General features: G+C 39.0%; 1 protein-coding gene across 2 annotated transcripts; it reads left to right on the plus strand.

The window, feature by feature from the left end:
- The first annotated feature begins 1,369 nt into the window (after positions 1 to 1,369).
- On the plus strand, positions 1,370 to 25,549 carry RPP30 (ribonuclease P/MRP subunit p30). 2 transcript variants are annotated; one of them, XM_016220807.2, is made up of 11 exons: positions 1,370 to 1,458; positions 3,725 to 3,780; positions 4,177 to 4,233; positions 4,745 to 4,819; positions 7,323 to 7,394; positions 14,279 to 14,368; positions 20,974 to 21,090; positions 21,660 to 21,689; positions 22,100 to 22,137; positions 22,526 to 22,605; positions 24,280 to 25,549. In XM_016220807.2, the coding sequence occupies exons 1-11, from the start codon at positions 1,377 to 1,379 to the stop codon at positions 24,387 to 24,389; spliced, it is 807 nt and encodes a 268-aa protein (XP_016076293.2). In that variant the 5' UTR covers positions 1,370 to 1,376; the 3' UTR covers positions 24,390 to 25,549. The 2 variants fall into 2 exon arrangements, with proteins under 2 accessions (XP_016076293.2, XP_016076295.2); XM_016220809.2 differs by lacking the exon at positions 14,279 to 14,368.
- Positions 25,550 to 27,260: the final 1,711 nt, after the last annotated feature.

A 27,260-nucleotide genomic window follows, 5' to 3' on the forward strand; every position in this document is an offset into this window, starting at 1 on the left:
CCTTCCTCACACACAGTTTCAGAAACACTGATGTATAGTTCCACGATTTTTTGTCATTGGAGAATTGATTTATCAATTTTCAAGAGCTCATTTATACAAATTCTAAAAATGTGGAAACATCAAGTATGTGGGATATATAACCATGTTGACCGTAGAAAGAAATGCCTGTCAAAAAGGACTGCTTATGGTTAAACTGGGCCCAAATTCATAATTAGAGTCTAGCAGCTGTTTTTACAGAGGCTTCTCACAAACTGCATTTCAGGGAAAAGCCACAGACTGGGCTGTCAAGCCCCTGCACTGTGTTCCTGCCATTTGAGTCAAACCTTACGAGGGAGTTCCTGGTGTCATTTTTCAATGAAAGGGCTGAGAATTGCCCTGTTCAGCGGAGCTATGCTGCTACAGCCTCATTTGCATCTTTACTGACCAATCAGAACTGCTCCATAACAACCAATCAGAATGTGATTCTGACCAATCCGACCCATGTTATTTGGACCAATCAAATTGTGTAAATTTGGATTCCTAATTTGTAAAAAAAAAAAAAAAAAGGACCAATCAGGGACCAGGGCAGGCGCTGTCTCTATATAAGTGGTCCTCCCCTTGGTCTCAGAGGAGCCACTTTCCATTTCCATTAGAGGCTGGGTTTTCCAGTTTGCAAACTGTTTATACCTGAGTAAAATGTGTCCTTTCCACCGCAGACTGGGACTCCTGTTGACAATGGATTGATGGCAGCGAACTCTTGTTGACACCACCTTGTACACTTCTCTACTGGAAAACTGGAAAATATTTCAATTTTGCACCTCCCTTATCAAACCTGTTTTTTGCCAAACCAGTGTTGCAGCTCCCCGCTCATCCTAGGGAGAGCCCTGCCATCTCGTGGTTGAAGATGTTAAGTGATAGAAAGGGATGCTAGGTCACAGCCAGTTCTGATTGGGCAAAAAAGAGCCTTCGCTTTTGTGGGGCAGTCCTCTTTCGAGGTTTTCGGGTCAGATTCCCCCTCTTCCGGATAAGCCCATTTTGAATAACAGCATAGACTTTAGAGGAAGGAAAGAAAAATGGATTATTTATCTTTTTAAAAAGCATTACCAGCCCTTAGCGAGAGTTTCTGGTTCATAGTAGGCGCTCAATAAATGCTGTATACTTGCATTTCGAAGGAATCACTTTCTACACCATTTAACAGCAGAAATAGTGGGAGATTTTAATCCCTCGGGGCGGGGGCAACCAAACATTCTCATTCAGAACACAAAGGAATGGAATGAGGCCTTGGGGTTTGCTGGTACTTGGCGAGGCAAGCGCCTGCTTAAACTACAAGTCCCAGCATGCCTCGGGGCGGGCCCGGCGGCTGCGCGGAAGGGCGGCCGGCGGTACGTAACCTCAGCATGGCGGTGTTCGCGGATTTGGACCTGCGGGCGGGCTCGGACCTGAAGGCGCTGCGCGGGCTCGTGGAGAACGCCGCTCACCGTGAGTCGCCCTGGTTTCTTGGACCGCGGTGCCTGCCAAGCTGCGACGCCCCCCAGACTGTTGGGCCACGTTGGGGAGGGACCCGGCGCGGCCGGGCATCGTTCGGGCCGGGCCTCTGGGATGCCCCTGAAGCTCAAGCCCACCGCGGTGTTGCTTGGGTCCCGAACGCGGGAGATTCGAAGGCCGTGGGTAGCTGTTACCCATTCTAGCTCCTTCTTCCCTGCAGACTGAGGAAACCGAGGCCTTGTGGAGGTGGGAGGTTTGCATCGGGCCGCACAGCTGATGGATGGTAGAAGCCAGGGCTTCCAAGTGTGATCGGAGATAACCTGTTTTAATTATTGGGACTAATCATTGTCGCTGGTTTCTTCCTTAGATGTGGGGATAGGGGAGTTTTAAAATAAACAGGTGTCTGCAGGAAGATCCATTCCTCAGCTCTGAGGTCTGTGAGAGCTGGTAATGATGCCTTTCAGAGATGGTGCTGGGTAAAGCCACCCTTTATCAAAGTGGATTTCTGCAGCATCCTTCTTGTCCCCTTTACGAACTGTCTGTCTCGAGATGACTTTCTCTTTCCATTGCAGCCACTCATTGGCACTGTCCCTCAGAGAATACTTCCCTCACCAGTAGAAAGGAGGTAGACATGATGATCTGGGCCGTTTAGCGCTCTATTTGATGGTTCCTTGAAACTCAGTTTTTCTGGGTGTAATTTGCTTTGTACTGCTTCCTTAATGAGTGAATCATGATATTCTTTAGAGAGGGGCCATGTCTTTCTATTTGTTCTTTTACTTATTTATTGTGCTCAGCACAGTCACTCAGCAGCCCTGGCGAAGCATGGTGGTTACTCAGTTAATGTTTATGGAATAAATTAATAAACTGTACACCTTTTTAAAAAAATACAGAGAAGTTATAATCATTTGTTTAGAAAATTGCCCCAATTTAATATATGCTTGAAGGAGATAGGTAAAGTGTATATATACGTTGTCACCCAATGTGTATAATTAAAATTAAATGAAAAGTCATGACATGATGGAAAGTCACTCCAGTTTTTTAAGTTAGAGGTAAAGGACTGCTGTTTGGTGAGTGGAAATTTTCAAACAATAGAGAAGACAGAGCCCTGGTTCTTAGTTTATGATGTGATGCAAGAAACCAATAAGCTTCAGAAATATGCTATATAAATAAAAGTTACACCAGAGACTGGTTGGAGAAGTAATCCTAAGGTGCCAGATGAGTAGTTTAAGAAAAGTTTGCGGAGAAATTGAATCTAGTTGACATTTCTGAAGGACAGCAGGGACGTTGTTTAGGATATCCCAAGTGGGTATAACAATAAGGCTTAGAGTAGACTTGGGAGCTTGGTAAAGAAGAATGGTGGTGGGGTGGTGTTGGTGGGGGTTAGTTGCTGTGACTGAGTGAAAGGTGAAGCACGAAGTATTGTACAGGCAGACTTCTCTTTTATCTTCTGGTTTTTCTGTATTCTCAATACTTGGCACACGGCCTGTCAAATAATGGATACTCAAAAAATATTTGAGTGAGGAAGGAAAAAAGAAGTTAGACAAACTGATGAGAGGAAGGACCACTATTTTGGCATTAATATGCATTATTTAAAATATATATATATATATGTATTATGTTTTCATATCTTGTCATCCCCCCCCATTGGTATTTAAATAACTTGAAGATTATGATTTAGACGTACTTTTGGTAGTCCAAATGCCCAGAACAGTGCTCTGTGTTGAGGCCAATAGAGCAAGGCCCTGGCCTCAAAGAGTTCCCAATCATGATGGTGGACAGTGATGTGAGGGAGCCTTTACTCTATTTCCCCTTAGGAAAAAGGCCTCTGAAGGAAGTAGAAAGGGTAAAAACAAAAGAAATGAGTGATGGGGTGAAAATGAAAAGAGGAATATGAAAGAGAACGATCATTGGAAAGGAGACACACAAAGTTAAGGATGTTTAGTATCATGCTAATAATATATCACAGAGGCCAAACAAAACCTTAACTATGTTCCAGGCACTGTTCTAAAACACCCTATGTGTATTATCTCATTTCATTCTCATGACAGGTATACGATAAGTTCTGTTATCACCATTTTGACAGATGAAGAACCTGAAACTTGTAATCGGTAATGCTTAGATCTGAAAGCAGGCAGTCTGACTGGAGCCCATACCCATACCACTCTGCAAACTCCCTCCTAGTCTAGAATTGGGGTGGCTCTATATGTACAGGAAAGAAAGGTTGTTATATTTAAGAAGAATGTTCCATTTTTCTTTTCAGTTGGCTATTCAGTTGTTGCCATCAATCACGTTGTTGAATTTAAGGAAAAGAAACAGGTAAAATACAATTTCTGAAGTTAATAATAACCAGTTTTTATAACTATGTTTATATTTGTAGTACTCAACCTACAGATAAGTATATTTTCTTGCAGTTCTTTAAAATGCACTCTCTGTGCACTATTTTTAATTTATAAGAGTTGAGTTGATGCATATTTGTGCAAATTATTTTTTGTGTAGTACTAGGGCATGCTGTGAGGATTCTTAAGGTTGATTTGATGTTAATTAAGTCACTCAATAAAGTCACTTTTAAAAATTTCATTGTTATTGACTGACTATAATCACAATATTTAATTTTTTTAAATTATCTTTTCTGCAAACCCCTAGTAAATTTTCCATTATGCTTTGTCCCATTAACATGTACAATCTAGGGTGACTGTTTATTGTTTGTTGTAGGAAATTGAAAAACCAATAGCTGTTTCAGAACTCTTTACAACTTTGCCAATTGTACAGGTAGGTGTTTTGTTGTTTAAGAAGCATAATAACCTATTCATTCAGTGCAGACACGCCCAGTGATAGGTATGGTTCTCTGCCCTGCACTGCCCCTTCCTCTGTCTACTATTCTTATTGATTGTGGGAGTGGAAGGGGAATGGGTGGGGGTGGAAGGGGGCATAGAAGGAATACATGGTGATGGAAAAAATTAAATTTAAAAAATTTTACATAATAATATGGGGGGAAAAAGACTCAGCTCTTCCATGAAACATTCTCTTACTATTGATTCCATACTTCTTTTGGTAATCTTCTTTCCTGAAGTCCTACAGCCTTTAAGTTATCTCATTAAGTAGTTTAACATAAACGTCTTTTTTCTCTAGCTGTATTATAAATTCTTTGAGAATGAAGACTAGGTTTTACTGATCTTTATTACCCTTATTGCTGATACCTTTAATGAATACTTCCACTGGTAAAGAGGAAAATCAGTCATTTGTATTTTGTGCTTTTTTAATGGCATGTTTTTTATTATAGGGAAAATCAAGACCAATAAAAATTTTAACTAGACTGACAATTATTGTTTCTGATCCATCTCACTGCAATGTTTTGGTAAGTTAATTATCTTTCTACCCTCTTTTTGTACTTGCAAGTTGTATTGGTTAATGTTGAAAGTATTTTTTTTCAACTTACCCTATTCTTACACTCCTACCCCCCCATGAGTGACACCTGCCTGCTCTCCCTGTCCTCAGAATTCACATAATATAACAGAATCTCTTCTATTCCTAGCACATGTACAGGGATACCACAATATACGAGTCCTTGGGCAACTTAGTCATTGAACTCCCATGACCCAGACATAAGGTGGATGTTGCAGATATTGCTGTGAATAATACAGACATAATCCTTTTAAATCTATGAGGAATATCTAAAAAGGGGGAGGTAGTAAAGAAAGGAGACTCTGGGGGCCAGTCTGAGGAAGTTGATGTTCAAGGTGGGCCCAGAAGAATCGGTAAGTGTTATACAGGTGCTGAGTTGTGGGGAGAGTGTTCCCATAGACAAGATGGATTATGCAAAGGCTCTGAAGCCAAGGAAAACATGGTGTGTTCTGGGAAGTGAAACACCACCACTAGGGTTGAGCCTACTGAGCTGGCTAATCTGGGATGAGGTTAGGGAGGTTGGTCTAGGTGAGCGGATCTTAACCAAGGGAGGTTTGCACTATAGAGAATGGATCAGAGGGCCTAAGGAGGGGATTTGAGAGGCATCCAGATGGGAGGATTGATGGGGTTTGATGGTTGATTGTATATAGGATGGTGACTCCCTGGTGTGGCCTGAGCAGCCAGATAGGTAGATGGTGGTACCATTTGATGAGGTGGGACATACAAAGAGAAGCAGGTTTGGGGGCATAGCATTTGAGACATGATGGGTTATTGTAAAAGTTCCAGTGGATCCTATCAAATGGCAGTTGGAAAGAAAGGCATTGCTCTCAGAAGAGCGGTCCTAATCAAAGATACTGACTTGGAAGCGGTCGCCCTGTAGAAAATAATTGAAATCACGGGCGTGGATGAGACTCCCTGGTCCAAGTGTGATGTGGGAAGAGGAGGTCTGGGACGGAGTCCTGAGGAGTTTCAGCATTTAACGGTAGAGGAGGATAGGATTGGAAGCTGAGGAGGGACTTCCTGAGAAGTAAGACAGCAAGCAGCATGAAGGGGAAACAGGAGAAAGCATCCGTGTGCCTGAGTAGTCAAGCAGGCCGAAGGCTAAAAGATGTCTGTTGGGTCAATTGACAGGAAAGCAAAAACCAATTTTATGCAAATGATAGGGATGTGAGAAAACGCAGTCAGTATGAGAAATTGGACTCCTTGGGGGAACAAGGCATAAGGAGGTTGGTGGATGAGAACCTGCTGCACAGGTTTTGTTTGTTAAATGGGAGAGACTTGACTATGCCTGCTGCTGATAAGAGGGATCTAGTGGGAAAGAGAGAAGGTGAGATCCCTGAGAAGGTGAGCTGTTTTTAGCTAGAATAGATTCCTCTATCATAGAAAAGGAGTTATCGAGGAAAGGCTAGCCTCCTTTATAACAGCATTGCTAAAGTTGTGGAAAGCCAATTTCGGTATTTTATACAGCTGCAAGGCAGCTTCTGGTTTTGTAGGCCCAGGTAGACAAATGGAACTGATTTTTTTTTTTTTAAATAGATTACAAAGACTTCTGTTTACTATTGTTATTATGAACATCCTGGCCCTTTTTTGTGCCCTTCCCAAGTGGTAGTGGGCAAGCAGAGGGCAGAGGATCCTGGATCCTGGCTTTCTCTAAAATCTGGAGCCTGCCCTGTCTCAGTACACGTCTGCCCAACAGGCCTTCTTACATGCTTAAACACAGCACCTGCTACTGCTTTTAAACCTTCCTCTTCTCAACTTTTTATTATGCCTTTTCTTTTTTACAAAATAAGAGATTGTAAACATTTAGAAAGTGCCAACAAGCAAACAAGAAATACCACACATTCTGTCATTCAGAGATTGTACATTTGAAGATATATTTTTCCAGTCTTTTCACATACATACACATACAATATAAGTTTGAAATTATCTTTTTTAAACAATAACTCTTTAACTGATATAGTTCTCTCTTTCTGTCCTTGGATTTTCAGATATTTTCCTGCACATCTAGCAGTTTAATTTCTATTTATCAATATTCTTTTTGTGAACCTCGCACTTAGTCAAGTATATTTCTTGTCTCCCAACAAAATTGTGAATTCCATGAAGGGCAGACATAGGCCTTAGATGATTCTGTACCCCTCATGTTCTGCACACAGTAGGTACTCAGTCAATGTCTGACAAACTGCACTAGCTTGTAAAGCAAGGGCTATCTAATTTGATTTTTGGGTCTCAAACACAATGCTTGATATACAGTTAAAGTATGACAGTGTAGGAAGGAGGGTGGAAGGTTGGTGGAATGGATGTTTGTATCTAAATTCTCATATGCTTAGAAAATCTCTGTGAACATACAAAGCAAAGCAAAAATGTAAGTGCCCTACTAGGTGTGTAGCCAGACCACTAGGCAGAATTCCATGTGTATTGTTCTTGTTACTGTATAATAACATTCTTTTTATTACTAGAGAGCAACTTCTTCGAGGGTCCGACTATATGATATTGTTGCAGTTTTTCCAAAGACAGAAAAACTTTTTCATGTAAGTAACAGATTAAGTAAAAGAAAATAGTGTTTATTATTTTTTAAAAGAAGTCTGATTATTATGCCTTTGTAGGTAATCTATTTTGCCCTGTCCAGAAACTTTTAGGATTTTTCACTTACAGTTCTGGAATTGCACAGGGTGTATTTAAGTGGCATGTTTTGTTCATCCTGGTAGACATTTGATGGGCTCAGATTTGAAAAACTCATCAAGATTTCTTCTCTTTATCTCTGCTTCGTTCATTCATTCATTCATTGGAAATTTCTATTAATAAATGTTGGCTCCTCTCTTGTAGTCCTAAAAAATCACTTCCGTTTCTGCCCTTCTGACTATTTGCTGCTGCCTTTTAGGGAAGAAAGGTATAAGTTCTACTGTGGCATGAAAGCTCCTACTTCTGTCTGATCTTTCTCCTTGGCATGCTCTGAGGTGTGGCCCATATGCCAGCATGATCATGTCAGGCATCAGTCTCCTAGAAATTTTCCAAAGTCAACCATCTGCTGATACTATATCCCCCTTTCTGGTCTGAGAGCCTTTATAAATTTAATTCCTTTTTTACTATTAAAATTGCCATTTCTGTGATTTTTTTTTTCAGGAAGGAAAGTTGTATAACAGGTATGCATATTTTTGTCAACATACTGGACTTTTTTTTTTTTTTTTAATATATCTTTATTGATTTCAGAGTGAGGAAAGGAGAGGGAGAGAGAGAGAGATAGAAACATCAATGATGAGAGAGTCATTGATCGGCTGCCTCCTGCATGCCCCCGACTGGGGATTGAACCCACAACCTGGGCATGTGCCCTGACCAGGAATCGAACCCCGATCGCCTGGATCCTAGGTCAACGCTCAACCGTTGAGCCATGCCCGGATGGGCAACATACTGGACATTTTAAATGATTATAGAAAAGGAAAAAAATCAGCTGTAATACCATTTTTCAGGAATATGTTTTACATTGTAAAATGAGGTATAAATACTTTTAGAAAGTTCTGAATGTTACCTTTAGGTTCTGAAAAGTATCTCTCTCCAAAAATTATATCCATCAAAGGGATATTACAGGAAGAAAAAAAGTGCTGGTCTTACATGTTTTAATTTTACAGCATAGTTTATTTTTAAGCAAAATTTAGTTCCAAAATTATAGGAAGATTTTGCTTAAGTTTATCCAGTAGATGGAGCTGTTGACAAAGGAGACTGATGTGTGGTAAATTCAATTTTCAAGGTATACTATCAATTCTTAAATGTGTATATTATTGCAGGGAAACAGCATAACTTACCTATGAATAACTTTGTTTTTAATGACTCCGTTCATAAAATGTTCAATTATAGTAATTTTCAATGTTGTTTTAGAAAAAGGGGTCAGTAGAAGGGAGTAGTTCTTAGTCATCAAAGAGCCCTGTGGAACTTTTTAAAATCAGGACTATTCAGCCCCCACCACTGGAGATTCTGATCCAGTAGGTTTGGGATTGAGCCTGGGTACCTGTTTGTTTCAAGTTCCACAGGAGATTCTGATTCATTAATGGAACCATGGTGTACAGTATAAGGAGGACCTTGGGCAGTTTCCACATTTATTCAATAGTAACTTAGTTTTGTTATTAAATAACAACTCAGTTATGTGTACACTAAAAGTTAGTAACATACCAATGTTTGTTGTACTACATTTTTTTAAAAATTGATTTAGAAAAGCATATAACTTATATTTCCACAGCTGTTTACTGGTGATTGGAGAAACAAACAGAACTCTTAAAACATGGCATTATGGCTGGAAGGCATACATTTATATTACCTTCCAAAGACTTACATATTTTTTACCTTTAATAAAACACTCCTGAGGGATAATTGGGACACATATTTGTTACTCTCCCCATTTTGTAGAAGAGAAAACTGAGGCTCAGGCTAAGCGATTTGCTCTAAATCTCAGATAGTATGTAATAGAGCTAGCTAGGACTTCTAGGTTTTAGAATACATTATAATTCCATACAGCAATTTTATCTTAATTGTTTATCTTATTAGTTACTTTTCTCAGACTATTAAAAAAAATAAATTTAAAAGCATGAACACATGCTTGATGATGGTGAGTGAAACAAGTATTCTGGAAGAGGGAAGAAAGTTATAAATGGTTCACACAGTGTTTGTTTGAACTTGGTTATACAGATGTACTCAAAAAGTTACTTAAAAACAGTTTTTAAAATTGGAACAACTTCTAACTGGTTCTCTAAGACTCAGCTGAAGTTAGCACTCCCCCTGTTTTCTACAGAAAATCAATTTAAATAAAGCTTTTTAAAGGATATCATGGTCTGGAATCAGGTCAAATGAAATGAGTTTGTCATTTAAGAGGTTGTATCCTGAATTGCCTTCATTTGTTTGGTTTGAAAGTTGATTAATTTAACAGGTGTAGATATGATATTCTAAAACTAAGTTAGGTCTCTAAGGTGAGTCATAAAAGCATACACACACATGTTCACAATTAGTAATATAAAATCTAGCCACCTTAAATAGCATTGTTTGCATGGGAAATAACATTCCCTTTTCCACAAGGAGTATCTGGAAGATATCTCAGATCAGCCCTTCCTCTGTATAGCTACCCCAGGAACAAAGCAAAGGTGAAAGGCTGTGCGGGGAGTCCAGTGGATGGGGCTTCTGAGGATGGGGGATGGGGTGGATTGTGGCAGAGAGTTTCAGAGAAGCTTTAGGAGCTTCTGAGTTAGTTACTCCCATTTAAGATTTAAAGTGACTGGACAGGGTGAGGTGAGTTCAGGTTATTCAGTCCAGGGTCGCCAGACAACTTAGGTTGTGCACCCTCTCAATTCAAAAAGCATTGAGCCCTCATCCCAATGTATGTATGTTTGTTTTCTTATAAATTATTTGCATACTTCATTATAACAGTGTGCTTTAAAAGGTAATACACACAAAACAAGTTTTAAGAGAGTGATTAAAAAATAAATGGAAATAAGAGTTCTGTTTGCTTCCTGCTTCCCAAGCCCATGCCTGCTACCCTTCAGAGGGCACTGTGTGGAGTGTGCTGCCAGTGCCTCGGGCTCTTGAGGAAAGCGGGTGTTTTTCAGGACAGTGCTTCTGGCTCCCCCAGCTTCAAAATTGCTGGGTATATTTGTGAAAATGAGGATGATTCAGACCTACTTCTGGATTTATCACTGGGAGGGGAGCCTGCTAATCTTTTTTTAACCCTCACCCTAGGCTGTTTTCCCATTGACTTTATATGGAGTGGAAGGGGGGGGGGAGCGGGGGCAGAGAGAGGGAGAAAGAGATATCAGTGTGAGAGAGAGGGAGATCACTGTGAGAGAGGCACATCGATTGGTTGTCTCCTGCATGGGCCCTGCGAGGGATCAAACCTGCAACCCAGGTACATGCCCTTGACCAGGAATCAAACCCGAGACTTTAGTGTGTGGGCCGACACTATAACCTCTGAGCCACACCTGCCAGGGCAGTGATCTTCCTTTTCAATAAGTTTTTCAGGGGAGTTTTGTTTTTGTTTTTTATACACTGTCTCTGGGCATCTGTCTTTTCCTGGGGTGAACCTGACTCTCCCTTGCATAGTATTTATCATAAAATAGCAAGATGTGTTAATCTGACATCCATGAAGGGAATTTGGGGAGGACTATGAACCTCTATCCTCCTGTTCCCCTTATAAAATAAAAAATAAATGTGTATGTGTGCATTTTTAAGAATACACTTTTCTTAAATCCTCATGGGAGACCTTGGCCAAATAAAAGTTAAGAACAACTGATACGAATTCATACACAACCTGCCAAAACCACTATAAGATTCTTCACCATAAATATTGTTTGGACATAATATAACCTTTTTTTAATGATTTAGAAAGCATTTTATTATAATATGAACAACACTCTTAAAATTACCTAAATGTATCAATTGAACATTTGGATTAATGGAAAGCTAAATAGCAAAAGAGTTCAGTTTGAGACATTGTAAGTTTGAGGTGTCAGAAGGAACCAAGTGGAGCTGTCCTTTGTTACTGAACGTATATTATAATGCATGTACTTAAGCCAACTCAGGATACTTTTTAATTAGCCAGTTATATAGGAAAGGGGGGGAAAGGACCAATACATAAGTAAAAAGTGGCCTAATTCAGCTTTAGTCTGGGGAAGAATGTTTAGCATGCTTTTAAAAAAACGAATCAGCTTTTTTAGATGAAAAGTTATTTCTGTTCATGATAATAACTTCAAACAGTACAAATAGATAAGCATTGAAAAGTACACTTTTCTCCCACCTAACAATTCCTCTCCCTTCTCTCCAGAGGCAACCACTGCTAACAGTTCTATGTATTTTCTCAGAAATAATATTTACCTAGTCCTCCCTCCGTCCCTCCCTCCCTCCCTCCCTCCCTCCCTCCCTCCCTCCCTCCCTCCCTCCCTCCCTCCCTCTCTCTCTCCCTCTCTCCTTCCTTCTATGTAACACCATGCTTTTTTCACCTAACAGTATATCTTGGAGATGGTTCCCTGATGTCAGTTAGAGATATACTTAATTTCCTTTTAGGAGTCAGCATATTCCATTGTCTAAAGGGACTATGTATAATTTATGTAAGTAAAATTGATATATGTTTAATTGCATCTAGTCTTTTGTGATTGGTGTTCACAGTGTCTATCGTACTAATATCCTTGAGCATTTGTAGAGTACATAGCTGTAGAATATACTTCTAGAGTCTATAGAATACATTGTTATAGATGAAATTGATGGTGTGTGCACTTAAAATTTTGATACCTATTGCAAAAGTACCTTTTGAGACTGTACTGACTTAGGGATCCTGTGAGTGCCTGTTTTCATCCTGTGTCAGCAGTGTATTCCTGAACTTTTGATCTTAGCATTCTGATAGTTAAAAAATAGTGAACAGAAACTGAACTCGTATTATCTGCTATTCAGAGCTTTTCTTCATCCGTTCTTATTGATTTTTAATGACTTTTCTGAGTTGGACAGCTGTAGCAATTGGGATGGGGCAGATTCTTAATGAGCCAAGTGTTTATTCCACAACAGCATTACTTCCCAGGCTTACTAAGTTACTAGGACTGTCTTAAAGCCAGGGAGCCTGTGGTGGGGGTAGGAGTGACCCCTCTTCCTTACTTTTGGTCCCTGCCACTGATGTTGGTATGTCAGCATAGCCACCTGGCAGTTTGAATTTGTTCATCAGTTCTATATGTACCAGCATTGTGAGTGTGTCTTATTTTTAATAGCACAAAACAGCCAATTATTATCACTGAAAATCAAATAATGGAAAAGTCAGAGCCGGCTATGCATCTTCTAGCAGTGTTTTTTGGCCTATACTCTTAAACTACTAACCTTTCCCCAAATTTACTTTCCTTCCTTGGTTTTCCTTTTATCCTGATTTTCTTATCTGTTTATCTTGCTTGCAGCTTTTGTAAGCAGTTTCAAATCTCTTTGGGATGTAAATGCAGGGTATTGATCAACAAGTGATAGCAAAAATTAGAACAAAGGAGAGGGAAATTAAATGCTGAAAATGCATTCATTATGATTTGATTTCTAACAGCTCTGTTTTGACCATTTGTGTAGATTGTTTTTGTTAGTATTTGAACAAAATGCCACTGGTAGTATCATGTTAATGTTTCTTCAGGGGCTCAATAGACTGGTGGGAACCACAGGCCTGAGACAATTCCTAGCACAATAATAAATGATTTTTGGAAAGAGTAGAGCATTTGGCTTATTTTTTTCTTGGATTTCAGTGAGTTTTCCCTTTCTAGAACAGTCTAACCTTCCACAAACGAAGCCTCTCAGCAACCCATCCTTATGTAGCCGACCACAAGTCAGAGGGTCTCTAGCCCCTGTCTGTTAAAGGTCTGTGGACATATCACACTGCTTCAGCCAGGTTACAGTTGAACCGTACAAACCAAACCTGAAGGAATGGCTAACCATTGACTTTATATTTCAATAGGTGTATTTCAGGTGCATTTCAACACAGAGCTGTCATAACACCTTTGGAGTGAACAGTGTCTATTTGTATTTCTTTATATCAGACTTTACCTCATTCCCATTCCTAACATGTGCCAGTTTTCCTGTTGGCTCCCCCCCACTCCCGTTTTGTTTTTTATGTCTGGTCTTATTTATTACTCTTAGAAAAACTCATATTTGACTGGACTCGGAGGTAGAAGCTGTGTCTCTTGGCAATCTGTTCTGGGTGATTTCTTTGGCCTCCTTCATTCTCTTAGCCAAAAGTTTAGCCTATTTTGCAGCCTCTTCCTTATTTTTTTTATTACTCTGTTTCTTCAGAGTAGTGCATTGACATTTGTGTTGCAGGATGCTGAATCTTGGGTGCTTTGCCGAGGTTACTTACCTTTTTATATATAGGGACTTTCTCGCAACCTATTTGCACACATCATCTTCTTTTGAGAAATTGAAAAGTTTGTAGTTTGTGGATTTTGCCAGCTCTTTTGGTCTCTAGGCAACAAGGCATAGTCGTATCAGTGAGACCAGGAATATCTTTTTTTTATTTATTTATAATGACCAAGTTGAGAACACTGAGATTGGCATCCATAATGCAACCCGAACAGATTTGTGCTCTCTCTCTCCAGTCCTCCTTGGTCTGTAACAGGAATGTCCCTTACTCAGGAGCAGGTGGACACGGCCGTGGGTCAAGGTTTCCCTGCTTCATGGGAAACCTTGTTTGCCATTCCCACCACTGATTTGAACCACATACCCCTTTCATTTTTTCTCCCAGAGCATCAGCAGCAACTTCTGTGGCCATAACTCTTCTCATAAAAGGTAGAAGTTTGCATTCATCATCCACATCAATGTGTGTCTGGCAGCCAGTGGCTGGGAAAGAGATGTTCAGCTTCATCCTAAAACAGCCAGCCACCTCCGAGGAGCCACAAAAAAGAGCTTACCTGTTTTTTCTCCTTGACAGGTTGCTTGTACACACTTAGATGTGGATTTAGTCTGCATAACTGTAACAGAGAAACTACCATTTTACTTCAAAAGACCCCCTATTAATGTGGTAAGTGTTACACTTTCCATTCTGTACTTGAATCTGTAGAAACTTTAGATTAACTAACTGGACAAGGGGCAGAAGGAACCTGTGTTCTTAGACCAAAAAAAAAAAAAGGCTTGGTAATAAATAAGCAGTTTTAAAAAGAGGATTTTTATTTTTGCAAACTGACTAAAGGGGAGCAGGAGGAAAGCTTAAAATAAAAAATATTTAGTAAATTATGGAGATGTTTTAGTGCAAAGCAGGGCATGGAAAACAGTCGGAATGGTCCATGCACAATGAAAATCTGCACTGAAGCATGCTGGTTTACACAAAAGCCCAGGTTGCCTTTATAGTAACCTAAGACGGGAGCCATGCCTTCGAGGACTTTTTGTTCCTCCCTCTGCTATAGAATTTTTCTCGTTACCTTTCTACATAGTTTCTCTTGTTTTCCCTACCCTTCCTCTTCCATCTGTCATACTGTCTTGTAAGTCTTAGTCCATCATAAAGGTGATATTTCACATCGCTAGCAATATGGTCAGCACAGCTGTCAATGTTTGCATTAGCAGCCAGATCCTGGGAGGGGGAGGATGCTGCTTTAGAAGAGTGGCTTCCAACATTTAGTCTCCCATTCTCAGAAAGTACTATGGAAGCCTGGCTGGTGTGGCTCAGTGATTGAGCATCGACCTATGACCAATAAGATCACATTTTGATTCCTGGTCAGGGCACGTGCCTGGGGCTGCAGGCTCCCCCCTCCCCCGTGGGGGATGTGCAGGAGGCAGCCAATCAATGACTCTCTCTCATCATTAATGTTTCTCTCTCTCTCTCCCTTCCTTTCTCTGAAATCAATAAAGACATTTAAAAAAAAAAAAGTATTATAGAAGGAGAAAAAGTTTAATAAACAGCACAGATCATATACCTAATCCTCTCAGAATTGGAAAATTAAAAATTTATATATTTTTTCAAGATAAATGACTCACCTATTATTTTGTCTCTGTAGAATCACAGCCTCCTCAAGTTGTTTTCCTGTCTCTGCTGCTAAGAAATTGGCTGGATTCCAAGAATAGGGGGAGACAATGAGGAGAAAATTGACCTATATGGTGTGGAAAAATTGAATTCAGTGCAGAAAAATTTTAGTTGGCTTATGTTCCGCCCCTAAAAATATGCTCCTAAAACTGTACTTGAAAAGTACCCAAATTTTAAAGTCATATATTTAAAGGGAATATTGTAAAACAGCTCTTTTCTGATAAATTTTGAGAGGAGTACTGAGCATGTGACAATGTTGCTTAAGCTCAGTCATCATTTCCACACATTCTTGCGGAGTATGGGAATTGCATACTATCACATTTATCACGTGATAGTTGGGGGTTCTAAAAAATTGAATTTAACTCCTCTTCTTGGATAATCAAGTGACTTCTAATTATTTAGCATTTATAGTTTAAGCACTTTTATACCTACTCTAGCCCAGCAGCTTTAGGGTAGGGTAGATGTGAATTATCTCCACTGTGAGGTAATGGAATTGAAACTCAGGTAATTTTTGACTCACATAGATAAACTTCTTTCTCAAAGGCTTGACTTGGGATTTGTACTCAAGCTTTTATTCTAACCTGCTGTCATTTCCCACCACTGGAAAATGCTGTTTAAAATTACTTTACAGCAGAACTCTTTAAGCACACAGTAATTTCTGAATTCAGGTTTTGAGAATGATTCTTAAGCAGTACATACCTTTACCTTTATGTTTTTCCAATGTTATTGCCATTCAACAATGACTTCAAGTATATTGAGTTATTTTCAGTGATTGTGTGTTTTATGCTCTCCTTTTGATATTTTTTCCTCAGCACTTCTCTTGTGTGTGTGTGTTTGTGTATCCTTCCTCTAACTCATAACATCTTCGTGGTCCACTTAGTCCCCACTGAGAGATGTCCAGTAAATAGTGTCTGAAGCAGTGAGGTTATTCCAGGAACCATGCCATATATACTTGATTGGGTATGAGTGCTCTATAAACTTTATTTTTTTAATCACACGTATTGTGAACCGAAATGTGTTTAGCACTTCATTAATCTAATGTTTGGACCAGTGCCAGCAAACTTGCCAGCATCAACATTTTGTGTAGCAAAATAAATAAATAACAAAATAAAGTTAATGACAGACTAGTGGAAATGTTTTCACTCGTAATGCAGACAAAAGACTAATCTCCTTAATAGATAAAGAGCTCCTAGAAATTGGGAGGTAAACTTTAAAAAAAATTGAAGATGAAAAATGAAAAGAATGGATTAACTATATGAAAAAGACATTTTACAGGAAAGGAAATACAAATGGTCCTTGAACATACAAAAAGATGCTTTAAATTCATTATAATGAGAGAATTCACATTAAAATCACCTATCTGATTGGCATAAACCCAGATACACTGTTTAAGTCTGTGGGAAAACAGGCATTCTCATATACTGATTGTAAGTGTAAATTGGAACAATCTCTTTGGGTAATTTGGCAACAGCCATCAAAATTACAAATGCTTTACCCTCTGACCTAATATATTAGTAACAAAGTACCACAAACCGGATGGCTTAATTTAACAGAAATTTCTCATCTCACAGTTTTGGAGGCCGTAAGTCTGAAATCAAGATGTTAGGGTGAACCAAATGAACTGGCCTGGCTGCCACTGTGGCCACATGCGACAGGTTTAACAGTAAGATACTATGTTTCAATTTTTGTGTGTGGACCACAATGTGGAAGCTAAAATTTACATTTTTATGTAATGTTTTCTGTTCTTTGATTTTTTTTTTTTTTTTTAAAAATGTTTTTACTGATTTTAGAGAAGAGGAGAGTGGGATAGAGAAATAGGAGTATCAATGAGAGAGAAACTTTGATTGGCTGCCTCCTGCACGCCCCCTACTGGGGATGGAGCCCACAACCGGGCATGTGCCCTGACAGGGAATCAAACTGATGACCTCTTGGTTCATAGGTCAATATTCAACCACTGAGCGACACCAGCCAGGCTCTATTCTTTGATTTTTAATAAACTTTGGAAACCAAAAAAATTTTTTTAAAAAGAGATTAGCAGGGTCCTGCTTTCTCTGAAACCTGTAGAGGAATCCTTCTTTGCCTCTGCCTAGTGCTTCTGGTGGTTTGCTGGCAGTCTTTTTGGTGGTCCTTGACTTGCAGCTGCATAATTTCAATCTCTGCCTTTGTCTTCACAATGTGTTCTCCCTGCCACTGTGTCTTCACATGGCCATCATCTTAGAAGAACACCAGTCATATTGGATGAGGGCCCAACCTGTTCCAGTGTGACCTCATCTTAACTAATTACATCTGTAGTGATCCTATTTCCAAATAAGGTCTCATACTGAGATACTGAGGGTTAGCACTTTGGTACACCTTCACAATTCAACCCATAATACCCAGAAATCCCACTTTAGTGTGTATTCTACTGGTACATGGAAACAACCCGAAGTCTATCAGAAGAGGCCTGGTTAAATATATGCGGCACCTCTACAGTGGAGTGCTGTGCAGGTGTAAAACAATGCAGAAGTTATGAGCCGACATGGAAACCCTTCAAGACAGAACAAGAGTGTAGCAGGCTACCTTTTGGGTAAAAAGGGAAATAATATTGCTTATATTTGTGTGAAGAAGCTGGAAGAACAAGAAATTAGTAAAAGTGACTATGGGAAGTGGGGATAGATAGGATAGATAGGAGCAGAAATACAAGTAAGACTTTTTGTTGCTTCCTTATGTTACTTGAGTTGTGAATCATGTAACAAATAACCTGTCTTAAAGAATGCTACACCAAGGTATCGTCCTTGGAATTCAATAAAGAGCTAGTTTTTACGGGACTAACAGGGAATTCATATATTGTCCCAGTAATCAACTCCCTATTTTCTTTCTCTCTTCAGTCTGTTAAGCTTTGCTTAGTTCTTGGAATTTTACCACCAATATCTCTTGATTCAAGTATCACACACTTGCCCTTGGTTTGTAGCGTCGTTATGACTTATTTCTCATCAGTAAAGAAATCCCCCTATTTCAGAACCTTTGGTCCAAGAATCGAACAAATGCCAATCAGGCAGGCACTGGCATTCTTTATGAAAAGGTTGTTACGAGCAATCATTTGATGAGCTTAAGGCAATTTTCATTAAAATGGTCTTAGAAGCAAGAGCCCAGGTAATGAGTCTGTAGTCTACCTAAAAATTTAAAATAAGGTGTTACGAAAGAAATGTTCAGTAGCGCATTATCTTTAATTTCTCTGTCTCAGTTTTGTTAGCAGTTTTGAAGTCAACTTGATTGATATACTAAGATCAAAAATCAGAACTTTTTTTCTTGGAAAATAAGCTGATTATTATGTTCCTTTTTCTCCCCTCTCCCCCCTCCAAAAAATAGAGTTTTATCTGGTCCCCATGGTGGGGGTGGGGGTAAAATTTTAGGTTCAATTAAGAATACGTAGGGACCTGGTCATCTAGTCTGAGTGTCATTCACATCTTTTGTTTCCCCTCTTCTCCGACCTACTGTACCGCCTCCTGGTCTTAGTTCAGCAACTAGAATGATGAGAAAGGGAAATATGGCAGCTTCTTTGGCTAACTAGTACTTTTGGTAAGAGAAAAGGCTGGGTTAGTGTAATTGGCTGACAGAGGTGTTTTGGTTTATGAATTTCAGTTTGCCAGGTTCATCCTGGTTTCTTTTAAAATGGATCATCCATAGTAAACAGCATTATCACATGACCTCTTTTCCATAAGCTACAATACATTTTCTTAGAATATAAATATATTAAACACTTGTATAAAGGGTAGTTATGAGTTACAAAGAAGTATTATACCAGCTGTCAAGGTGTACAGGGCAGGTGTGCATTTAACAGTGTGGCACAGAGAGCTTCAGAATACAAATCATTCCCAGAAACAATCAACACAAGCCAAAGAATTAGAGGTGGGGAAAAGTCACCTGAAAGGAGGAGAGGGGGAGTTACAGTGTGGAAAATAGCATGTAAAATCTAATATCAGATATGTAGGAAAATCCAAAATAAAATCTGGGAGCCTCGAGACAGCAAGAAAAATGAAGGAAAGGGAAGATTGTGGGGTGTGAAAACGGAAACCTGTGTTCAGGGAGGGTAAGTAGAAGGAGCCTGCCAGGTGCACCTGAATTAAGTCAAGGCGGGCTGCCAGTTCTGCAAGGAGACAGGTTTTTCCATTCCCTGTACACACTCTGGAGTAGACCTCCAGCAGTTACATCTGGAACAGTCCCAATTTCCTCCTCTGGGTAGTAGAAGCTCATAGGCGGAGACTTGAACCATACCACCTGATCTATGCCCGCCTTCCTTCCTTGGTTCATTCAGAAGACCTGTAACCTAGTGACTGCCATTGGGGAGTCATCCCTTTCATGCTGAAGACCTTAGCTGCTTCCCATTACTCTTAGAAGATTATCCTGTCACCAGTCCTAAAGACCTGCACAGTTAGCCCTTTCCATCTTTTTAGCCCCCCACTTTTACCACAAGGCTCCCCCTTTTTCTGTGTCCCCCGGCCCATGACTTCTGTGTGTTACCGTGCTCTCTCCAACCCCAGAGCCCTTCCACATACTTCTCCCTTCCTCTGCAAATGCTCCTTCCTCACCCATCCCCAAACTTCTCCTTGGTAGCACTTATCACAGGTGAAGTTTTGTATTTTTGTGTGATTATTGGGTGATCTCCCCCACTAAACTAAGTTCTTAGAAGAGAGGAACCATGTCAGCTTTTTCTCAACATTCTCGTGCATAGTTGGCTTAAAACATATCTGTTGTGAATGGGTGAAGAGGAAAGCTGAATAGTATAGTGGTGGGTTTCAATGTCATTCCACCACTTCCAGGCTATTGTCTTATGTGTGGTCTTATCTGTGGATGCCTCCTATTCACAATAAGAAGTTTCTTTTTTTCTCATCTAAAAGGCCAAGTGCATGGTGAGCTAGGCGAAATTGTCAAGGGCCCAACCTTCTTCCATCTTTTTTGTTGGGCATCCATGAGCCCAGCTTAAAATCAGGGGCTCTGTTAGTAAAGAAAAGTGGGAGAACAGATATCAGGGGCAATTAGCAGTCTCTACCATAATTCCTTAGAAAAGTATTATAAGGGTTAAATACATACAGAGGACTCTTAGCATAGCACCTGACATAAGACATTCGGCCATGGCTATTTGTCCCCCCTCGTTCAACATGTATACAATAAATGGCTTGCCCTAGAGGCCTTCCCACCCCTGTTCTTCGGAAATTTTTCAGCTCTTGATTTCTTTGTTTCTTCATTTTTGGGTCAAATTAGTTGGTTTACTGTGTTTGCAGGCAGTTTACCCTAGGTATAGGGAGCACACCTCTTTTCCTTTTGGTAGTTTAGGGAATAACAGCCTTTTGCCACCCCACTGGGACCTTACTCCCCATAGCCTCTGATGATTCCTGTTTATGTAAAGTCAGCCTCCCCACAGTTAAGATAAACTCTGTGGATCAAATAGACACAGATCTGTTTTCTTTTGTGGATGGTGCTACTTGGACATAAATCCACCTTTGTTTAAGGCTGTACTTCGACATGCAAGAGGTGGGCAGTGGAGGTGAGGAGCGAGGTGAGAGGGAACTAGTGAAAATAGAGTAGGGCAGTGTGTGTTTATCCTTGACAGGTTTTTTTTTCCTCTGAAGGCAATCGACCGAGGTGTGGGCTTTGAACTTGTCTACAGCCCCGCTATCAAAGACTCCACAATGAGAAGGTACACAATTTCCAATGCCCTCAATTTGATGCAGGTCTGCAAAGGAAAGGTATGGTGTCCTAATTTTTGGATATTTTTCAAATCTAGCAATTTATTCTTATCAATCCACTAGATTATCAAACTGATCCCTTTTCTTTAAAACAGCAAGTTCTCAAGGCACAGGAGCAAATTCTCCCATTTCAATGAGCTATGCAAGTTTTAAAGGGAAGAAAAATACTGAGAATAATAATGTGAGGAGGGAAAGATGTGTTGAAAGCCTGTGCCTTTCAATAAGGAATTTGCAAGTTAGCCACTGTGAAAAGAACAGTCTGGACAATAATTGTTTGTCATCAGTGATTTGAATTTAGGTTATATGACCTTTTCAACTAGTTTTTAAAACTAATTCATCTTTTCTAAGATGTGCTGAGAAGGCCTATTCTGCTGCTTATTATAAGCTGCCTTTAGTTTGACAGGAGGGCTTTTCATTCTTTCACTTTTAATTATTTACTTTATCTTGAAAAGCAGTTGGTATTTATAGAGGCTTAAATGTTAAAATGTGATTACTGGTTATTTGTATTATAAGACTCTTCAATCTTTTTTAACATCTAAGATTAATATTGATCGCTTTCTGTTTTATAGAATGTAATTATATCTAGTGCTGCAGAAAGGGTAAGTCTGCCATTAAGTACTTTGTTTTTGCTTTTCAAGCTATAAAACTTTGAAAAGTTTCTAGGGGGAGAAATTAAAATAATAATATAACAAACATTTATTGCATGTTTTGATTTTTAACTGTATTTGCTGATTGTAATTGCTGAAGAGTAAAATGTATCCCCATTCCTTTTGGGCTCCAAGTTTTGTTTATATAAATAGTTTTTTTCTTTATACTGTTGCAGGATGCTTTTTAAGGTTCTTTTATATTTTCAAAAGCTTAAGAAAATAATCGAAATTATAAGGACTTAAATTTATGCACCTGACTTGTTTATTTTTGGACACTTAACCATCCTATTAATTGACTGCAGGTGAAGTCCTTAAAATGTTATGAATACCTTCTCTCATTTCTGTTGTTCGTTTTATTTTAGCCTTTAGAAATAAGAGGGCCATATGATGTGGCAACCTTGTATCCTTTTCTGAGCAAGAAGTTACTGAAATTTTCTTTCAGGAAATTTGGTATTTGAAATGATACACTATAACAAGATATTTTTCTTAACCTTTTACTATAAGTTTACCAATTAATAGTTTCAAAAACAAATTACACCAGGCTCTAGGTAGCATTGTCCTTTTGTTTCCTGGACTAAGGGTGAGCTAGAAAAAGAACAAGAATGAAGAGCTGTATTTAAAAAGTTTAGAGATAAATGAGCCCCTTCTCAAATGCTTGTTCCATTTGGGCTAAGAACTGGGTAGAAGTAAAGCATCTCAGCATGACCAGGTAAGCTGGCATTGTCCGTTATGTTTGTGTTTGTCTCGTGTCCTTGGCTGACTCGGTTGAAGTCCTTAACCACCCGCAGGGGGCTGTTGTTTGGGCTCTCAGAAAGTGATGCCAAGGCTGCGGTGTCCACCAACTGCCGAGCCGCGCTCCTTCACGGAGGTGAGCAGGTTCTTCCAAAATAAACATCCAGTGGTCATCTTAGGAGCCAGTCATTTTTACCAGACAATTGAGCCACATCTACTTGTATTATCCTGCCCTGCAGAGTTCCTTTAGGGTTGTCTTTTCTCAACCTGTTTTAACCGTACCCAGCAGTGCTTTCTCATCCTTCGCTTCAGGCTTTACTTTCTGTAGTTGTGGAATGAATAGTTTGTATACAGAAATGAGTACTGAGTGCATCCTCTCAAGCTCTGCATGTGTGTCCCTGCCTGTATTTTGATGGGCTTCTCCTCTTCCTTTCTCCCTCCTCCTCTTCATGGGGGCGCGCTTTCCCTCCTGAAAGTCACTGTCATAAAGAACTGAAATGTTCACAATATGTGTTACACCATTTATTAAGAACACAGAAACAACAAAGGCGTTGTAAAAACCGAACTGACAACTCAAATTGTAACTTTTCACATTTATTACAGCTTGTGATTCTTTTTTCATTTTGTGTTCACATGACCAAGTATGTGTAGACTATACATTTTTTACTCACATTTCATTTACGTAGATCTTCCTTTTCACATTAATTCCACTACTAGAAGCCTTTGAATTTCTTATTCATCAGATGATAAAAGTGGAATTAGCAGTATAGATAGGCTCAGCTTTTGGAGAATGAAGATGAGATTTGTTGTTTTTTTTTAATTTACACTTTTCTGTTTTATCTTCATTCTCTTTGAAATTTTTGGCACTAGTGATAGTGGTCAAGAAGTAATTTACTTGATACCACCCAGAGGAATTTTAAACTCCAGACTAGGTTGCTACATATAGACAAAGGTATTTGGCCTACAAATACTAGTTAAGTTACGGAAGTCTTGTGTGTCCTGTCTGGATTTTAGTGACCTGGTTTCCATTGTGAGAATTGGTTACTGTATGGACTTACCATGAATTAAATGATTTTGCTTTTATTTTCAAAATAATTAGTTTGAGATTGTTGTATTATATAGCCTAAACCCCCATCACATTAAGCTCTGGAAATGACCAGATTAATCAGGATTTTATCGAAATTTTCTTGAAATTAGGGAATAGTTGGTTCACACTTTGTTAGTTCTGCCATTATTTTTGTCTATTTTAAATGAATGTAAGGAATCATCAAAGAGTTTGGGTAACAATTTGTGCTGACAAGAAAGGGAAGCTTTAAAAAAAATGTAATAGGGAAAATATGAATTTTGAGTCAAATTCTGCATTTGACTTAAAAAAAAACTTAACTACTTAACATAGAATATATGTAAAGCTCGGCTTTTATAGGAGCTAAGCTATCCATTTGACTGTTGTACTGGCTGTTGTGATTCATCCATCTTCCTCCCATACATAAAGCATCTGCTGCACTGGGGCCTACAACTTGGTTCCTGGTTGTATAAGGTGCCATGGACAAACAGTGGGGATATCCTGCCCTGCAGCTTTACCCTTGACGTAATCCTTAGGAATGAACTAGATGTTAGTAATACACTGATATTTGTGTATTTGGGGCAGGGGAAGGGTAATAACAGTAAATGTCATCAGCACTCCGTATTTCATGGTGGTTTTATCATTTTCTGGTGCTATAAGTCAAAGCTACATGGCGATACTTGTTCAACTACCTCTTTAAATCGTGTCTTAACTTCAAGCACTGTGGTTTTCTTCTTTGTTTTATAGAAACTAGGAAAACTGCTTTTGGAATTATTTCCACAGTGAAGAAGCCTAGGCCATCAGAAGGAAATGATGATTCTCTTCCAGCTTGCAAAAAAGCCAAGTGTGAGGACTGAAAAGATCTCCCAGTCTTCGTCAACACTCCCTCCTTCCCTTTTATAGTCCATCAGCCACAACAGAAATAAAACCTGTGTACGATTTGCTGTTTCCACATGGAGCTAGAAATCAGCAGTCTATAAAAACAATTTTATATGCAAGCCTTTAAACTAACAAACAAAACCTAGTGAAACATTTAAAAGACTGAGCTTAATGAATTTAGATATAAGAGAAAAACAGGGTCTAGTTTATATTCTTTGCATAAGTGATAAAACGGCAGGTATAATTAAATTAGAAGATGTGTCAATATTTCAAGAGACTCTTTAAAAATGTTTTTTGTTCATTTAAAGCTTTTCTGTGTTACCTAATATACATTATTTTCTTAACCTTACTACTGAAAAAGTGATTATTTTTTTGGACTATTAAGACATATTAAGAGATTGGCTTTTAGTGTATCTATTCTTGTTTTAAGCCTCTCTTTTATTCTGTTCATCAAGTCAAAGTTCTTTCTAAAAGGACTTGCTATAAAATCGGTGGGAGGAGAGGGCTGTGCACCTGAAGTCACACTTGGCCTCCTCTTTGGTGTCTCACCTCCACGATGTCTATGAAATAGGATTCTCCCCTTTCACTTGGAAGCCCCTGAAAACCTAATGTTGATTTTTTCCTAACAGTTATATTAAGAATATCAAAACAATTAAGAGCAGGATTATTATATTAGGTAGAAGTAGCTTTTTTTTCAAATGTCTGCATTTTTGCTCTATTAATATAAATAATTCTTTAACTGAGAAAAAGGAGAGAGCCAGAGAAGAGATCATTTCAACAGCAGGGGTCTTTATGAATAGAGATTCTTAAAATATCAGTAAAGGGAAACCGTCAAAACAGAGTATACCATGACAAGTGAGACTTACTCTAGGAATCTAAGAATATTTCGGTCCTTTTTAATGTACTATATAATATTAATAGGTCAAGTGAGAAAAATCAGAATCATCTTAATAGATGCCAGCAAAACGTTTGATAAAATTTAAAATCTAGTCCAGACTTTAAGCAACAATAAAAACCTTTGGCAAAATAGAAATAGAAGACTGTTTCACACATGCGCACATATATATGTTCATATGTATTTGTATATTGTATATATTAACCATGATGGTTCTAAAATAAAGCATTGGACTGACTCCCACTTGCGCAGTTTGATGGGTCAGCCTACCCCATTCAGCTGGTGGCCTCTGCAACTGAACCCACTCACCAGGAGCCTGCCATTTGAGTGACAGTGCACTTCCGCCTACACCCGCTTGGATTCACCGAAAGTTAGTTTTGTGTTTATGCTCAAGTCTTCATGTCATTGTATTTAGCATTGTCAGATTATATAAGTTTGTTAACAGTTATGAGAACTGATGAACTATGGGGGGCAAAGAAGATTTTCCACAAAAACTAAAGTTGATGTTCTTGAAAGGTTTGAAAAAGAGGAGTCATTAAAAAAGAAGGTGTGAGCAAGATAACTGAGATTTGGGGGAGATCCAGCAAAAATTCTGCACTTGGATTGCTTCACTCGAGTCTTACTTTCTCTTTCTTTAAAGAGACTGGAACTCAAGAAAGACCTCTGTGGCTCTCTCAGTGCATCCACACCTTAATGGACTTTTCAGCCAACTTGGTATGTGTGTGCATGCGTGCGTATCCCGGTTGCACCAGAGGACTTTAATGTTATATTAAAAATGAGGTAAGGTTATTGCAGATGTGACTATCTTGAAAAACAGAAGCAACTGAGAAAAGATTGGAAATACAGGTGGGTTTTAGTTTACAAACATGTCATACATTTGCAGTTGTGCCTGCTTTCTATTTATGAACACATGCTTATCTCATTGTTCAAATTGATAGGGCGCGATGGTCGGTCACCAGCGAATGGCGCCAGCGGGTTTCCTTCTGTGGTGTACTTTTGCTAGAACATGAGCCATTACTGATTCATTTGCAGCAGGATGACCATACATTTAGTAGAAGTTCAGCAGAGAGTTCAGTTATAAAATAAATACACAAAAGCTAATAGTTTTAATTAAAACACCATAGTTTTAATATAAAATACCATTTTAAAAGGTGACTGTATTCATAAAGACATAAATTACTAAGAAATGTATTGAACCTCTATGAAGAAAACAAGTGAAGATAAGGGAAACTAAAGGAAGACTGGACTACGTGGAGGGAGACATTATACATCAAATTCTCCCCTAAATCTGTGAATTTAACAGAACCCAAACAATTTGTATGTTTTTGTTTGCTTGTGTGTGTGCGTGGTTTTTAGACTTGGTGTTTTGAAAGAATAAACATGAGAACAGCTAGGAAATTTTGTAGAACAATGGGAGGGACTTGTACGCCTCGATATTACAGAGGACAACAATGCTAGTAATTAAAAGTATATAATTTTGGTGCAGAAATTCTTACAGATTAATGAAAGCCCAGAACCATCCAGTTAGAAGAAGTGATGGATTGTTTAGTAAGAGGTGCTGGAACAACTGGTTACCCACGTGGGAAAGGTGGTACAGCTACCAGTTAAGTACAGACTAAAGGCACTGCCTGCGTTAAAATGCCAGCTCACTAGTACTTACCACCCGTGACCTTGGGCAAATTACATAACCAATCTTGCTTCACTTCATCTCCTCCCTACCTGTGGCATTATTGCAAGGGTTTAGTAGATTAATATTGTACAATGTACCTACTATCAGCTATCATTCTATCATTTATGGGGGACAAACAAGTCTAATTCTTACCTCCTACCCATACACACACACATAGTAAATACTGGTGGATTAAAGATGTAATTTTTTAAAAAAACTTGTAAAATACTAGAGAAAAATGTAAGTAAATTTAAAATTAAGTTTGGATTAGGAAAGACCTAAAAG

Source organism: Miniopterus natalensis, chromosome 14 (genome assembly GCF_054644295.1).
Source record: "Miniopterus natalensis isolate mMinNat1 chromosome 14, mMinNat1.hap1, whole genome shotgun sequence".
NCBI classification, from domain to species: Eukaryota; Metazoa; Chordata; class Mammalia; order Chiroptera; family Miniopteridae; genus Miniopterus; species Miniopterus natalensis.